This window comes from Colias philodice, chromosome 27, assembly GCF_061535455.1.
Source record: "Colias philodice isolate Cphi_HAF_F1 chromosome 27, ilColPhil1 Martin Lab GWU primary, whole genome shotgun sequence".
Lineage (NCBI taxonomy): Eukaryota > Metazoa > Arthropoda > Insecta > Lepidoptera > Pieridae > Colias > Colias philodice.
The window spans coordinates 4,150,038-4,166,307 of record NC_143112.1 but is presented as its reverse complement, the minus strand read 5'-3'; the positions used below and the strand labels follow the sequence as shown (position 1 = coordinate 4,166,307).

The 16,270-nt window shown below is 33.1% G+C and overlaps 3 protein-coding genes across 3 annotated transcripts; 2 read left to right on the top strand and 1 right to left on the bottom strand.

The window, feature by feature from the left end:
- Positions 1-51: 51 nt before the first annotated feature.
- On the top strand, positions 52-9,805 carry deltaCOP (coatomer subunit delta). The gene is made up of 15 exons (XM_089711788.1): positions 52-183; positions 304-343; positions 420-540; positions 1,134-1,236; positions 2,475-2,594; positions 2,946-3,005; positions 3,236-3,347; positions 3,899-3,983; positions 4,691-4,840; positions 5,071-5,147; positions 5,354-5,442; positions 6,783-6,930; positions 8,336-8,447; positions 9,040-9,162; positions 9,568-9,805. The coding sequence occupies exons 1-15, from the start codon at positions 181-183 to the stop codon at positions 9,734-9,736; spliced, it is 1,512 nt and encodes a 503-aa protein (XP_089567914.1). The 5' UTR covers positions 52-180; the 3' UTR covers positions 9,737-9,805.
- A 312-nt stretch (positions 9,806-10,117) lies between these two features.
- Positions 10,118-12,482, top strand: LOC149476590 (uncharacterized). The gene is made up of 4 exons (XM_089711660.1): positions 10,118-10,244; positions 10,442-10,610; positions 11,214-11,463; positions 12,042-12,482. Exons 1-4 carry the CDS (start codon positions 10,118-10,120, stop codon positions 12,480-12,482), a joined length of 987 nt encoding a protein of 328 aa, XP_089567786.1.
- Positions 12,483-12,707: 225 nt separating this feature from the next.
- Positions 12,708-16,002, bottom strand: LOC149476589 (UPF0488 protein CG14286). Its single transcript, XM_089711713.1, has 3 exons — positions 15,692-16,002; positions 15,352-15,486; positions 12,708-13,770 (listed from the first exon to the last, which is right to left on the bottom strand). Exons 1-3 carry the CDS (start codon positions 15,867-15,869, stop codon positions 13,466-13,468), a joined length of 618 nt encoding a protein of 205 aa, XP_089567839.1. The 5' UTR covers positions 15,870-16,002; the 3' UTR covers positions 12,708-13,465.
- Between the last annotated feature and the right edge of the window lie 268 nt (positions 16,003-16,270).

Below are 16,270 nucleotides of genomic sequence, written 5' to 3'. Positions count from 1 at the left end.
AAGTGATGTCTTAATTTTTGAACAGCAAAGCAATTTTAATACTTGTCAAAAGTCAAAACTAAACATTCTACACGTCAGCTTGTCAATACTGTCAAAACTCGTATTCGCGTTTTTGTGGAAGAATCGGAATAAACAGTGAAAATATAAGTGAATTAAGTGTAAAATAAACTTAGTGGCAAGATGGTAATACTTATTAATAATTAAATGTGCATTGACAAAGTTATTACATTAAAAACTTTATTAATTTCTGCCTAAATATGCTGACACTTCTATCACTGTTTTTCATATTTATATTGTTTCTAGGTGCTTATCGCGGCTACGGTATGCACAAAATCGGGAAAAGGTAAGCAACCCTAAATATTAAAAAAGAAAGATATAGAAAATTAACTATATATTATAAAATAAATTCTATTTGCTAGCGTTGGTGTCACGACAGTTCGTCGAGATGACGAAGGCACGTATAGAAGGTTTGCTTGCGGCTTTTCCTAAGCTTATGACCAGTGGCCGACAACATACTTTTGTTGAAACTGAATCTGTGAGGTAAATATTCCAATAAGAAATAGTAAATCACTACAAAAATATTAGCTCTAAATTGCCTCAGACTTACATCAGATAGAATTACATGATACTATTATTGGTTAGTAAGTGTCAATAATAATGGGGATAAATTCAATAAATAATTAACAATAATGTTTAATAATATAGCCACATTTTCATGATAGATATGTTGAGTAAGAGTTAATGAATTACCATATTTTTCAAATTGCATTTATCTTTATAAAAGTAAGCATAAATATATAATAAATAAATATTTCTACTAATATACTAGGCTTTCGCTTGTGTTATGGAAACCAGATGGCTGATAAACATACATATTATATAATTTTAAATAAATACTTTTATAGATAATTAACACCCAGAAACAGAGCAAACAGTTCATCACACAAATATTTGCCCCAGGTGGGAATCGAACCCACAACCAGTGGCTTCAAAGGCAGGGTCACTACCAACCAAGCCAACCGGCCAGTCAAGCATTGAGAATATAATGTTCTTATCCTTATACTTTTAGCATTGGTATGCCTTGTTATTTATCAATCAAGATAGCTTAATTTTAAACACTTATTTTATTTCAGATATGTCTACCAGCCGTTGGATAAACTTTACATGCTTCTCATAACAACAAAAGCAAGTAATATATTAGAGGATTTGGAGACACTGCGTCTATTTAGCAGAGTGGTACATATGATTCATATATATTTAGGACTGACTCTGTCCATTATATTATTTGCTTTTTGACAGCTTCACGCCTATGAAGGATTGTATTGTCTATGTTAAAATGTCATACAAATAATTATTGTACTTCATGGACAGGCCCGCCCACTTAGTGATGTCTACACAGAATTATTCAATAAAGGGTCGATAGATTATAATAATCGATAGAAATACTCTTTAAAATAATATATCCGATACAGAAAAACTCTTCTATTATGTTATATAGTTTAAACATAAAGACAACCAAATTGTAAGATAGAAACCAATAAATAATAAAATATTAGTTTAGTTTAGTTTTAACATAAAATGCATAGATATGTGGTCTTATTATTACATATCTCATTAGTATGTTTACGTTTTAATTATTATTTACGTACCTGATTCGATTTATGATAATATTTTGAATTTGTAATTGAAATGGTATCACAATCGATAATCTTTTGTACATCACTTCTGGTATCACCCGTCGAGCTGTCAAAAAGCAATTCTTATAGTGGACAGACTATAACATGTTTATGATATAAAGATAGAATATAATCATAAAGTGAAAAGTGAAGTCCCATGTCCCCAAGTGGGGTAAGGGGCAGATGCATTATGCATACATCTGTTTCATTGATCGATTTTCTTTAGGGACAAGTAGGTGATCTGCCTTCTGTGTCCTGCCAGACCGAGACATTTTTATTTTCTTCGTCTCCACCCGGAATCGAACCCAGGACCCCTCGGTTCTACGCTCACGCGTCATTCACTGTACCAAGGAGGCGGTCAGGATAATCTTATATATAAAAATGAATCGCAAAATGTGTTGGTAAGCGCATAACTCGAGAACGACTGAACCGATTTCGATTATTCTTTTTTTATTATATTCCTTGAAGTACGAGGATGGTTTTTATGTAGAGAAAACGTAAATATGTACCACGGGCGAAGCCGGGGCGGACCGCTAGTCATCAATATTTTTAATTATTGACTATTTCTTGGTAAGGTGAAATTTCCTGGATCTGCAAACCTTGTGACTCTGTGTTTGATTCCCATTGAAAGGGAAACAGTGAATCTAAAATATCTTTATTTTACCTACCTGTGTCTTAACAAAAACACACCAAATTGGTTGAGCCATTCTTGTATTTCTAATTCAACAGTGATGAAACAATTTTATTTATATAGATTCTATAGTAACATGTTCTGTATAGAAATATTTTATCTCCCAGGTACCAGAATACTGCACTCAACTAACAGAGGCTGAAGTATTGAACCAGGCGTTCAATTTGTTGTTTGCATTCGATGAGATTGTAGCGCTGGGCTACAGGGAGAGTGTTAATTTGGCGCAAGTGAGTTAATTATTTTGTTTTTTACATATGTATTTGCTTCTTGTGAATAAATGTGAATAGATCATGCATTTTTTTTGTTACCTCTATGTCCAGAAATTGGAGTTAGATATTAGAAATGTGTATGTGCATATTTTGTAGGTGTGTATGACTATATGTGTGTGTATTGATGAATTTGGCTACATATGAATATATTACAATTTCACAATACTTACCTGGGAAATCACAGAGTTGAACCTTGTAAAGTGACAATGTTTAAGTTTAAAAATTAAAACTACCCTCAACTTGGAAAATTTGAAAAATACCCTCAACTATGAAAATTTGAAAAATACATCCTATTTGTATTGTTTGCAGGTTCGCTCTTTCGTAGAAATGGACTCGCATGAAGAGAAAATTTACCAAGCTGTTAGACAGGTATGTGTATTATTTTAAAACATATATTTTTACCTACTTATATCTCGAATCCTTGTTTCGTTCTACTCAATACCTACTTGACACTTGTATTTAATATAAGAAAGTCGTGTTGTATCAACACTTATACGCCAAAACGCCGAACAGATTTTCATGATTTTATGATAAGAAGCTCTGCTGGGTTAGGCATTGTTAAATTTGGAAAAGCTTTAAAAAATCAACTTTTTATTTAGACGCAAGAACGCGAAGCTGCCAATCGTATGCGTGAGAAAGCGAAGGAGTTGCAAAGAGAGAGATTGGAAGCTGCCAAGGGAAGATATATGGGCGCTGTTTCTAAGAATTTCGGTAATTTCCTTTAACTTTAAATACAATAAACATTATTATATTATGATGAAAGCTTATAATATATTGATGAAAGCATTTTCAATACCGGATAATTTAAATAGCTCGGGAGGTTTACTGGTACAAGCAAACAAAAGAAAAATCTTACTATTTATTATATTACTAGCTTTCTGCCTGCGTTTTCAAAGAAAAACCCGCATAGTTCCCAATCCCGTGGGATTTCCGGGATAAAACCTACCCTATGTGTTAATCCAAGTTACCCGCTTTAAGTGCTAAATTTCATTGTAATCGGTTCAGTAGTATTTGCGTGAAACAGTAACAAACACACACACATCCTCACAAACTTTCGCATTTATAATATGTATTAATTAATAAAGTAGGATAGGATAGGATAGGACTTAGCAGATTACAGATATTCTTGAAGAGAAAAATTCATCCTAATAGGCAATAGGCTTATGGCGCCTATTTAATAAAATACATTCAGGTTACAATATATTTTTTATTGAAATTCTAAATGAGTACAATTGAATAGTAATATCATCAATTATTTCTAGGAACGGGTTTCGGCAGTTCTTCCATGTCATCAGCGAGCAGTGAGCCGTTGATCGAGAAGATACCAGCCACACCTGTTAAGGAGACGTAAGTGCTTTGTTTACATAATATGTGGTAAATATGTAAAAAGTATGTGGTATGTGTAATGTGTTTATGGATAGAAAATATATTATTATTGTCCCTTAATCTATATACATATAATAAATCTGTAGAAGGGTCAATTCTGTACATTAAAAATATTGAAAAAATAAATAGCAATACTAGCAATTACTGGATCGATACCAAACTCAAATATGTGATTAAAAAAATTTTTGTCTGTCTGTCTGTCTGTATGTTCAGGCATCACGTGAAAACTACCGGTTCGATTTCGATAAAACTTTGTATAATTATACCTTATTATCCTGGACATAAAATGGTATACTTTTTATCCTGGAAAAATACGTAGAAAAAAATAAATCTTAGTTTTTCCGCGTGGACGGAGTTGCGGGCGGAAGCTAGTGTGGATTATAATTACATCACAAGCTGTTTATTAATTTGACTATGAATCAGATAACTTTAGTGAGGATATATTATCTCGATAATATACAAGTTTCCTATATTTTATAATCAAATTGCAATTTTTCCTGTGTCAGTGTGATTCATAATATCATAGTTACAATTATTATTAACACATCTATCGCAACAGTATTGATAACAATAACACATTGTTTTTTTTTTTACTAGATTTTCCTATTATTTTTCAATTATTTACTTGCTACTAATGACTTGAATGTATTTTTTTTTTAATTTTTTAGTCGTACAAGCCGTTCAGCCATGAAACTCGGCTCTCGAGGCACAGACGCTGACAGTTTCGTGTCCCGCCTACAGACGGAAGGCGAGAAGATTGTTACCAACACTCCGATGACCGCTAAAGTGGACAAACCGCCGGCCGCTGACCAGAAAGAGTGAGTTCTCTATAGTTGTCATAGATTATAGATAGAAAAAGTGAGTTCTCTATAGTTGTCATAGGTTATAGATAGAAAAAGTGAGTTCTCTATAGTTGTCATAGGTTATAGATAGAAAAAGTGAGTTCTCTATAGTTGTCATAGGTTATAGATAGAAAAAGTGAGTTCTCTATAGTTACTACTGTCATATTATAATCCTTAATTAATATAATACGTTGATTTTCTTACAGTATACACCTACGCTTCGAAGAGCGGTTGAATTTGGTAGCTGGAAGGGATGGTGATATACAAAACTTTGAGCTTTCTGGTGAGTTTCCTTTTTCGAAGTATTTCGTTCATAGAAGAACCTATAAGCGTCTTACGGATTTTTCCATTTTAAAATAGAATTATAATATTTTATATAAGATATATTAAGTACTTCTTACTCGTTAATTTACATTACCTCTTCCTGATTAAGTTCAAATAAGTTATAGGTGTTTTAATTTCTTCATAAATTATAATTAATTTCAACAGGTTTGCTGACACTTCGTATCACCAATGAGCAATTTGGAAGAATACATGTGCACCTCAACAACCAGGACACGAGGCCATTACAATTACAGGTAATAATTAAAACTTAGGTAAAAATAAATTATATAATTATTTTGTACAATAATGAAGCAAGAATTATATCATAAATTAATTATATAAATAAAAATCTAATGTCATGTGTGCCGAGCACACGTGTAAGAAGTGAAACTTCTTTGGCAAGATTAAAAGATACCAAAATCGTCGCCTTACTCCATGACGTGACTGTGTTGCCATTACGCGACCTGGAAATTTTACTCTCAATGCGCCTAGTGAAGTTTCCCTTAAAAATCTTCCTCAAACTTATTCATCAAGTTTAAAAGGGAAAAACATATTATTTTGTCCTGCGCTGTTCTTCAACTTTGTTGAGGTAGTGAAAAAAAAGCATAATTTGGGCGTAAAAACTTTTAATATTACATAATGAGTTCAAAAATGCGTGTGACTTGATACAATTGAGAAAAGAGAATTATTGTTGCCAATATAAATTGACCAATTGCAAGGTGCGATGACGCATGCTCTACGAATACGTTTGCATTCTGAAAAAATAAATTTGCTGTCTAATAAAAAAGCCTGTCTCTACAACTTAGAAGCCAGTTCAATCAAATCTATATGATATAGCTGATTAATAAGATATTTGGTTGCTTTATATAATTAAGTAGTGAGTAGCAATAACACTTACGTACCTATTAAAAATAGACACAAGTAACAATCGCCTATTAAAAGGTGGTCATAAATGTTTGAGCGATGTGGTATGAAACATCCAATTCCAAACACCTAATTTCAGTAATGATCAATGTAGTATCTCATTAGAAATCTTTGTCTAATACGAGTGTAGGCAGAGTTTTGCTTTGGACACATTTTTAGAGCGTGATGGTGAAATTTATTATTTATTGAATTTCAACATGTAAAATTAAAAATACTCTCTTTTCGTGCGCGGATTCGCCCGCTTTATAGAAAATTTAGCATATTCTATACTAAAAGCTTCCTCGAGAACCATTCTATCTATTAAAAATCCCTTATCAACATCTATTGCGTAGTTTTAAGATTTAAGCATACATAGGTCATAGGGCAGAGAGAGCGACTTTGTTTTATACTATGTATGATAATCGTAATAATATTCGTTTTTAAACATTCCTAGTATTTTCTAGTGTTTGATTTTACGCGAGTATTATACATTTAGAAATTAAAGACTTTTTAACGGATTTTAAACGCGATTTATTCATTATATTATAGAGCGTGGTCACGGTAAAGTGTTCGAAACGTCGGGAAAATAATATAATGAATAAATCGCGTTTAAAATCAGTTAAAAAGTCTTTAATTTTTAAACATTCCTTCTTGTATGACAAACTAATAAAAAACATTCTTCCTAACACAGACACATCCAAACGTAGACAAGGAGGCCTTCAGATCGGACGGTGTGATCAAACTGAAGCAGGCCCAACGGCCGTTCCCGCTGAACAGCGACGTGGGCGTGCTCAAGTGGCGCCTGGCCACTGCTGGCGACGACCGGCCGCCCTTGTCTGGTGAGTCATCATCATCATCTTCATCAGTCCTCTATAAATAAATTATATTATAGTTTTATATATGTACATACTAGAGGTCCGCCCCGGCTTCGCCCGTGGTACATATTATTATTTCGAAATAAAAGGTAGCCTATGTCCTTTCTCGGGTATCAAAATATCTCCATACCAAATTTCATGCAAATTGGTTCAGTAGTTTAGGCGTGATTGAGTAACAGACAGACAGACAGAGTTACTTTCTAATATATAATATTAGTATGGATTACATTATAGGACATTATTACACAAATCGACCTAGTCCCACAGTAAGCTCAAATAAGGCTTGTGTTGTGGGTATTATAAATACATATATAGATAATAATAACACCCAGACCCAAGAACAAATAATTGAGTTCATCACACAAATATTTGCCCTGACCGGGGATCGAACCCGGGACCGTCGGCTCAGTAGGCAGTTACTTTACCACTGCGCCAACCGCGTCGTCAATAAATCTTTTTTTTAAACTATTGCATAGCTTCTATCGCGGGCCTTGAGCGCGGGGACCGAATCGAGAAATTCCGTAACGAAAAAACCTCACGCTCCCCACGGGGACGGGCGCGGAGGTGTGGCTTGAAGGCATAGCATGCAATAGCTTTACTGCGGCAGTCCCCGAGTGCCACACGTCTTTTTTTTTGCTTTAATCATGGTATTATAATATGGTGATACAAAAATATTAATAACTAGCTTCCGCCCGCGACTCCGTCCGCGCGGATGTCGGTCTTCGCGTGGATGGTTTATTTCTCCATTTTGAGTAACTCTGACAATGACATCTTATAAATATCTATTGGACCCAAATACGGCTAGGCCTATTATAATACGCAACGTTTTCGCGGTTCTACAGAACAACGTCTATAGATAAAACTGAAAAATTAAGATTAATTTTTTTTCTACGTATTTTTCCAGGATAAAAAGTATCCTATTTTACGCCCAGGATAATAAGGTATAATTATACCAAGTTTCATCGAAATCGAACCGGTAGTTTTCACGTGATGTCTTCACAGACAGACAGACAAAAATTTTTTTAATCACATATTTGGGTTTGGTATCGATCCAGTAACACCCCCTGCTATTTATTTTTTCAATATTTTCAATGTACAGAAATGACCCTTCTACAGATTTATTATATGTATAGATGTAGACATGTTCAGCCAATACACAAATCGACCTAGCAATACGACCTACAATATAGCATGCAAAAATTATTTAGTCTATCGTATTATTATTTTGCTACGTTACCTCATAACTTTTGACTGAGTGAACCAATTTTGATATACTATTATATTTGATAGCTACAGCTGCTATTTGGTCCAATTTAAATTTTATTTAGTTACTAGTTTTTTGTTAATAAAAAAAATATTTGTTTTCCAGTAAACTGCTGGCCATCAGAGGGCGCTAACGGCGGCTGTGACGTCAACATTGAGTACGAGCTTGAACAAGAGCACTTGACGCTCTCTGATGTTAACATCAACATTCCGATGCCGTGAGTACAGCTGTTATACCTCTTATTCGTAAACAGTTGATCAACAATTGCTAGATATTTTGTTTGAATGTTGGTACTATTTATTCTAAAACTTAAAGTTCCGTGCGACACGGAGTGTTGTCAGTAATATGTTGATGCAATTTTTTTCGGGACAAAATATGTTTATCATGATTATTTTGAAAAATTTTAGATTGACAATTTTTTTGAAGTGAAAACTTCTTTAGCGGCAACTTCTTGAGCACTTTTTCTGTAATGGGTATAAAATCTTAAACTCGCGTCAGGACACGTGACCTGATCGAAAAGCGTAAGACGGATGGATATCAAACATGCTCAACGTTAATAATCAAGTTTTCACTTCTGCCGGCACTCTCGGAATACAGCCCGTCTTTTTTTTATAAATATATCTAAAAATGAAGTGCTTCGTGTCGTGAATAATGGAGAAAATCTACTGTTTCGGGTCGATATTTTAAAAAATATTTCACAAAATGCCGCTACATCAATCCTATTCTCAGTTGGATTGCATATTCATACCAAGACTATCATAATTAGAATTTACCGTTTAAATATTATATTATAATATATTTTTTCTTAGATCTGGCAACACCTCGCTAGTAGTCCACCAATGGGAGGGCAGCTACACGCAGAAGGGACGAACGTTGGTCTGGAACATTCCACTTATCAATAAACAACAGAAAACTGGCACTTTGGAGTTTACGTAAGTATTGCCTGAGTAAAAAATTAAAAACTAGATGTGTTGCCATATGCAAATGTTTCTTAACAAAATTATAAAAGGTTAAAACCTGGTTTAATGTTTTGTATTACTATTATAAGCTGTTATAATAAAGTAAATTATATAATTTGATATATTTTGCTAAACACAGCTCATTCTTTATTTTATGAGAATTAACAAGTAATGTTACCTATTTTTTTAATAATAAATAATATTTCAATTACGATTTTTTTAACACTCTTTTTCTATTATACTAGCTGACTAACTTCACTTCGTCTGCTCTCAATAGGAACATTATTGCAACATTGATCATAGCGTGAGCTACTAATATTTATACACATTATACACTATTTTATAAACTAGAAAATATATTAAAATTGTTATTTTCAGTGTGTCACCAGCGATTCCGAACGATTTCTTCCCGCTAACAGTATCTTGGGTGTCGGACACGTCTCTCGCTTTACTCACAACTACAAAAGTTGTTCAAGCCGATGACGGAATGCCAGTCGACTATTCGCAAGAAATTAGCTTCCATCCTGATAAATATGAAATTGTTTAAATAATTGTATGGTTTAATATATTATATATTGTATTTTATCGTGTATTCTAAATAAATTTATTGGAAGAAGTGTTGTTTTATTTTTTATAGAGGTTTTTTAGTGTGGCAATGTTGTAATGTTGATCTGTTTTTTGTTGTCTATGGGTACAAAAGTACGGAGCCGTTATATTTGAATAGTGTTAGTTTGGGAGTAATCTTAGTGAATATAATTTATTTTTTAATAAAACTGAACATACAAATAAATTACACTATAATATTTCCACAGTAGCTAAAAGCTAATGCGATATAGAAATACATTTTACGATATCCAGTTAACGAAACGACAATAAACATAAGTGTATTACAATAGTGCCTAGTCTTTGTAAAATCAATAAAATGTTTATGTATAAATTTTATTTCTTTATCATATTAAACATATGTTTTGGTGAAGAATACGATAATTTCGAGGATATTATATGGCAACGGAGGGATAACCACGAAGAAGAAGATGTATACTTAAAAAAAACTTGTAAGGGCTTTTCTAAATGCTTCCTTTCTAACTGCATTATAGAATGTGAAGTTTTTATTATTTGCATACATCACACGAATATGATATAATTAAAATGGCTAATTATTATTCATTGCGATATTTAACAGCTTAGTTTGCTTGAATATAATTCTAATAAAAGATGTATCCTATCTTCCTAAATTTAAACCTATTTTCAGTCTTCCCTCCTTTGGTACATTATGAAGTGAATGCAATACCTGTAACTGAATCGGATTACCCGTGGATAGCCAGAATAATACATTCCCGATATTCTCAGAAACCTCACATGTGTACCGCTACTTGTATTCACCCGGAAATATTCATAACTGCTTATAGATGCATTCATAGGTACGATTTCTACGGAGTATTAGATTTATCAACGCTATAGAACAGTTTTCGATCTGTAGCGCATTTCTAACAAGGTTTACAAGCTATAGAGGAGCAAGTTTCAACAATAATAATATACAGCGTTATTCGTAGAGGATATGGTTGATTTTCGCCTGCTGTATTTGATAAGTCAAGTATGTATTGTGGAAAATAATTTGCATTTTCAACAGAGCATCGAACTCATGAGCTCATTGATATGTTTGACGAACTATGTATTAGATTTTGAATTACTTACAAATTACATAATGTGCTTATGGGTAATGGGCGGCTCTATAGCCACATGTCACGTAGATGAGACATGGTTATCAGCTATTATCAGTGTTTTAATACTTACCAGAAACATTACCTACACATTTTTAAAAACTCAAAATCTCCCATCAGATAAGTGTAGATGAGATAGGAAAAAAAAATACTTAAAACTTACTCAACCCCCTCTGTTGGGAGCAAGTTTTAAGCAATTTTTTTTACCAAAACAAACACTCGAAGGTATCGAGGCGATAGTTTATACTTATAAGTTATAGCTGCTAATATACCCTTATAAATTTAATTTCTTCATAATTCCAGTCTCCACTTACCATACATAAGAGTCATATACAACACCGAAATACTGAATACTAAAGCGATTGTATCCCCTTCAAATAATAGTAAACAATCATATGACGATATTGGGTTTATTGTAGTCCATAAAGGTTACAGAGGCACCTGGTATACGGTGGATTTATTCAATATAAATCGTACAGACAGTACGTATAAATGGTACTCAAAATTAACTTTTAATGATACGCATAAAGTTGTGGGATATGCTCTAAAAAAAGTAAGTTTTTAGTGATAAAATCATCGTAGAAAAAACATATAATGTACTATGAATGCCGCAGAGTGGTATCATCTACTAGCTTTTTCCCGCTCTTCTCTGCAGAAGCTGCTTTCCGTAGAAGAAACCTCCTCCGACCGATTTTAATGATTTTTGGTTAGTTAGATTTGCCTCCTGTAGGATAAGTGGGATTAGGATATAGAACAGCTATTATTTATGATTAAGTATGTGTGTATCAGTATGCAGTAAGATTTTAGATTATACCTACCTAACTATATTATATCAAAGGATTCTTTTTATTAGGTACTTTACTAGGTTTCTGGCCGCAACCTAGCCCGCGTACCTAGTAAAAGGAAAATACCGTAGCGATTTTTTACACGCTTTCAAGAGTTTCAAACTATCTTTGTACTCAATTTCATCTAAATCAGTCGAGGAGTTTTGGAGTGGAAGCTAGTAAGGAAGTAGAGATTTACCCAATTTCATTTATTACTTATTCGTAACAACGAATAGTCTAGGTCCTAATACAGGTACGTAATTCGTAATCAAATTCGCTTCAATATGCAATCGAATATCTTTTTTAGGATTTGTACAAGTTCAGAACAGCCGATACAGAGTTCCGTCTAACCGAACTGGAAGTGTACATCGAATTTCTGCTATGTAAAGAAGTTTTTACATTCAGCTATCTAATGGGGCAGTTCAATGTTCCTTGCTATCACTCTTGCACTTTAGAAGAATATCGAAGAGATGAGAAAAAATGCGACAACTATCACGGCGTAGAAGGTGGCGCTGTTATTAATATGAAAACCAATAGATTGCTTGGTCTTGCTACATGGGGAGCGTATTATAGCAAATATGAGCTACCCGTCGGCATGTCAGTTGTGAATTCGAAGAATTTCTTTGAAAGTTTCAGTTGTGCGAAAAAAATACAGAAAAATGAGATGACGGTTGTCGCGGAGTTCTATTACCAGAATCTTTGTGATAAGGGCACGTCGAATCGGCGATTTCATTTTAACATGTTTTAACGAATTTGATACGAAATTTTTAATATTTTGTATAGGACGACGCCTAGCCTTCCTATTACGAAATACTTAATTAAATACCTAGGTTCTTTTAAAGTTGCGGAAATATCTTATCATTAGTAGGTAATAAAATAACAAGTTCAATATTGGTACTTATCAATAATTGAAGCAATTAATACTACACATACATTGTAATACATAAATCGGGAAAATAAATAAAAGACCATATAAAAAACAAGACTTTATTAATTAAATTACAATCACTGTGTTGAAATGTTCACAGATCCAAGTTTTGTTGCTGAAAGTAATAAGTTATAATTTTTGTAAAATCACCAATAATAAAATCAGTCATATTTACATTGTTTTCATTTCAGTCTTGTTAAATAAGATGATGAATACATTTAATATTTTAATTTATTGCACTATTATACAATTTAAACACTGTCCTAACTGCAGTGTCTAAGGACGGCCGTACATTGACTGCTTCAAGCAGTTGAGACCGACGGCTTGAAGCCGCGACCGCGCGGTGAACTATAGACATTCATTCACTGCCGTACACGGACTGCTCGAGCAGTCGCGACCGCTTGAAGCCGTCAACTGCGCGGTTTGTAGCGACAGCTCGAGCAGTCAACGACCGACTGCTCGAGAAGCGGGTACGTCACTCAGCCGTTAACTGCTCGAGCAGTCCATGTACAGCCGGGCCAAAGGTTTTTCACTATACATATCTCTTTTATTCCTGTATGGATAATTATTGAAGGTGATTTTTATAAATTAAAAATAGCAGAGATACTTTAACCATGCCTGCAGACCTTTACAAGTTTACAAAAACACAGATTTGTATACATAAAACTACAACTTTGTCATGCATGTCAAACCTTGCAGCTATAAGCAATGTTGAAAGAGAAAGCAATCTACAAATGGATACAGTTAACTGGCAGTTTACTTGTACTAAATAATTATCATCTTTATTTACAAGATTATCTAAATTAATTGCTATCTACATCAAAATTAAACTTAAATCCAGAGCCAGACATTGTAAATTTGCATTTATTTTTGTTTTCTTCTTTATTTTCATTTGGAGTTTTGTTTTCATCTGGAGTTTTTTCAGTATTATTTAAATTATTTAATGCCTCAGTTTTGCTATCTTCTGTTTCTTCCTTAGTTTCAGGCTCTTGAGGAACATTGAAATTGAATTTAAATGCATTTTCTCCGGTCGATAGAAATGCAGACTTTCGTATAAATGTCGCCTTCGGTTGTGATGGACTATCTGCAATTTTTATCTTGCTTGTCACTGAAAACAATTAAGTTAAATTAATATATGAATATTTTTTTGTATAATACACATCTTAAATAATATTCAACTGATTCTCAAGAGATCATTTAATACATGAGGTAGTTGGAGGCTTGTTATTAAAAAAAAAAACATAAATATATGCGAAAGATACTAAAACAAAATATTATTTGGAACTCAAAAAAAACATAATGCTTTCTGTGGAGGAAGGCAGGTGGAATTCCTCCATCGAAAAAGGGAGGATCCTCAACCAGTCTACTCGACTGGCCAGCCGTTAGGGGCCGTTCAAGTATTACGTAAGCAGATTTCTTACCATTTTTTACCCCCCCGCCCCCCTTGTCATCAAAAGTAAGCAAAGCACTTACCCCCTCCCCCTATGCTTACGTAAACATTTTTAGTAATAAATGTTTTTTTTATTTTGTTATTTTTAAAATAGGAAAATTCATGAAAATATTAGGTTTAACTGATACGCATAGAGTAAATGACAAAAAAATATAATCAATAAAGAATATTTTCGGAACACATTACTTAACAGTCTTCAGTCCATAAAACCTGAATCCATGATTCTAAGTTATCGTTGACATTGGATTGCTGCTCAGTGTTGTGAGTCTGCTAAATAAAACCAGCGTTTAAATATTATTGAAAGCTTTTCCCCATAGAAACCCTTCACATACAGATATTGAAAACACCGTGTATTTTGTGACCAATTGCCGGAGTCGATGTTAAGAAATAAAATATCAATCATTTACCTTTTTACTTTGAGATAGGCCATCATATTTTTTACTCATAAGTCGTTTTAACTGTTACAGAACGTAAAGAGAAACTTTGTACTTATAATATTTACTCACCTCGGAAAAAAAATGAAGCAGATTGGATTTATTTTTAGTCGCCGCTTGCAATTCTTCTTCAATTCTCTTAGATACAATATCATATCTAGTTCCTTATCTGACTTTGCTTGTAATTTATAATTTCGCCAAACTTCGTTAAATATAACTTTTGTACATTTTGCACTTTCGTCCCAGTATGAGATTTTTCAAAACTTTCGAACAGTTTTTGGTATAGGTAACTTGGATTTGACAAGTGAATAGCGCACAGTAATTTCCCTAATGCGCGGTAATTCCCCTAACCTAGTTCTCAAAGCGAGTGCCTACGCATATGTATTATTTGCGGGAATCCCCGAAAAAACTTAAATAACTAACGATGACGTAATCATCATCTAGACCCCCCCACCCCCCATGTCATCCAAAATAAGCAAAACAGAGACCCCCCCACCCCCCCTTGGTGCTTACGTAATACTTGAACGGCCCCTTAAGGCCCCGATTAATGATGTCGGAAAGTAGCATATTATATATATATGCTCTGTAGCGAAAACATTTAGCTTGCGCGATTCAGAGCGAGGTGTCGCTACACATTCATACTTAACAACTCGGAAAGCTAGCAAACTTATTGGTCATGAATTAACTTTACGCTATTTCAGATTCATTACAGAAAATATGTATATAAAATAACGTCTTATGTCTAGAGAATTAACACTAAACTTATAAACATAGTAAAAAAGTGTTTATACAGATCCTTACATACTTTTGACCAACTTCTTTTCTTCTGCGGCCATTTTTGCTCTATAATCACCTAAGTGTGTCCTCATTAACTGTCTTTTTCTAATTATTGATTGATTATTATTTTTTAAGACTGTGAGTACTTTCCATATTTCTTGCACTGAAAAAAAATCTCAATTAGTAATAATTATAATTATAAAACATATTAAACTTATATTTTGTGTATGAATCATTAATAATTTAAATTGTTAAAATCAAGCAATAATTCAAAACGAGAAGCAATAATTCAATAGGTACATATTTTGTGTGTGGAGAAATAGACTTTCCAAAAAATTTTTAATAAACAAAGCAAACATCATACTTACATTGTTTTTCATTGCCTTTCTTATCTGCTAAAGATCTTTCTAATTGCTGAATGCACCACAGCAATTGCAATTGAAATTCCCTCGTTGATTCTTCAGGGGATGTTTGATCATCATTTTTGGTAGATTTTTGTATTCTTTTCGGCTTACCCGTGCTATGCAATTTAGTTGCTTTCGGCATGTTTGATGTTAGAATGAATATTGTTTACGTATTTAATTAAGTATTATAAATTATATAGACTTTTAGGTTCGTTTGTTGTACACGTTATGTTAAATGTTTTGACTGTTGTGGCTTGTTCATTGACATTCTTTTTTATTGTCAATGTCAATTTTGTAAAAAAAAAAAATTGTTTGTGACCTAATTGTTTATGCTTTCTATTTCACAGAGTTCTGATTTATCTGTGTAACATTGTTTTACCTATTTCCACGAATAAAGTTTTCATTTGAAGATGATATTGTTATGTTGCTACATACTCGCCTTAAAAAACATTTACTAAGTATATTATTTATAAAGCTAGTACAATAAATTAATAATCAATTAATGAATTACATAATTTTTAGATTTAAAATTTGTCATAAATA

Excerpts from the sequence above, each read along its gene's own strand:
- LOC149476589 (XM_089711713.1), bottom strand. The coding sequence starts at position 15,869 with ATGCCGAAAGCAACTAAATTGCATAGCACGGGTAAGCCGAAAAGAATA. Across the intron at positions 15,487-15,691 it reads GAAAGGCAATGAAAAACAAT|TGCAAGAAATATGGAAAGTA; the intron begins GTAAGTATGATG and ends ATTTTTTTTCAG. Across the intron at positions 13,771-15,351 it reads AGAAAAGAAGTTGGTCAAAA|TGACAAGCAAGATAAAAATT; the intron begins GTATGTAAGGAT and ends AATTGTTTTCAG.
- LOC149476590 (XM_089711660.1), top strand. The coding sequence starts at position 10,118 with ATGTATAAATTTTATTTCTTTATCATATTAAACATATGTTTTGGTGAA. Across the intron at positions 10,611-11,213 it reads GCTTATAGATGCATTCATAG|TCTCCACTTACCATACATAA; the intron begins GTACGATTTCTA and ends TCATAATTCCAG. Across the intron at positions 11,464-12,041 it reads TGGGATATGCTCTAAAAAAA|GATTTGTACAAGTTCAGAAC; the intron begins GTAAGTTTTTAG and ends TATCTTTTTTAG.
- deltaCOP (XM_089711788.1), top strand. Across the intron at positions 1,237-2,474 it reads TGCGTCTATTTAGCAGAGTG|GTACCAGAATACTGCACTCA; the intron begins GTACATATGATT and ends TTTATCTCCCAG. Across the intron at positions 3,006-3,235 it reads TTTACCAAGCTGTTAGACAG|ACGCAAGAACGCGAAGCTGC; the intron begins GTATGTGTATTA and ends CTTTTTATTTAG.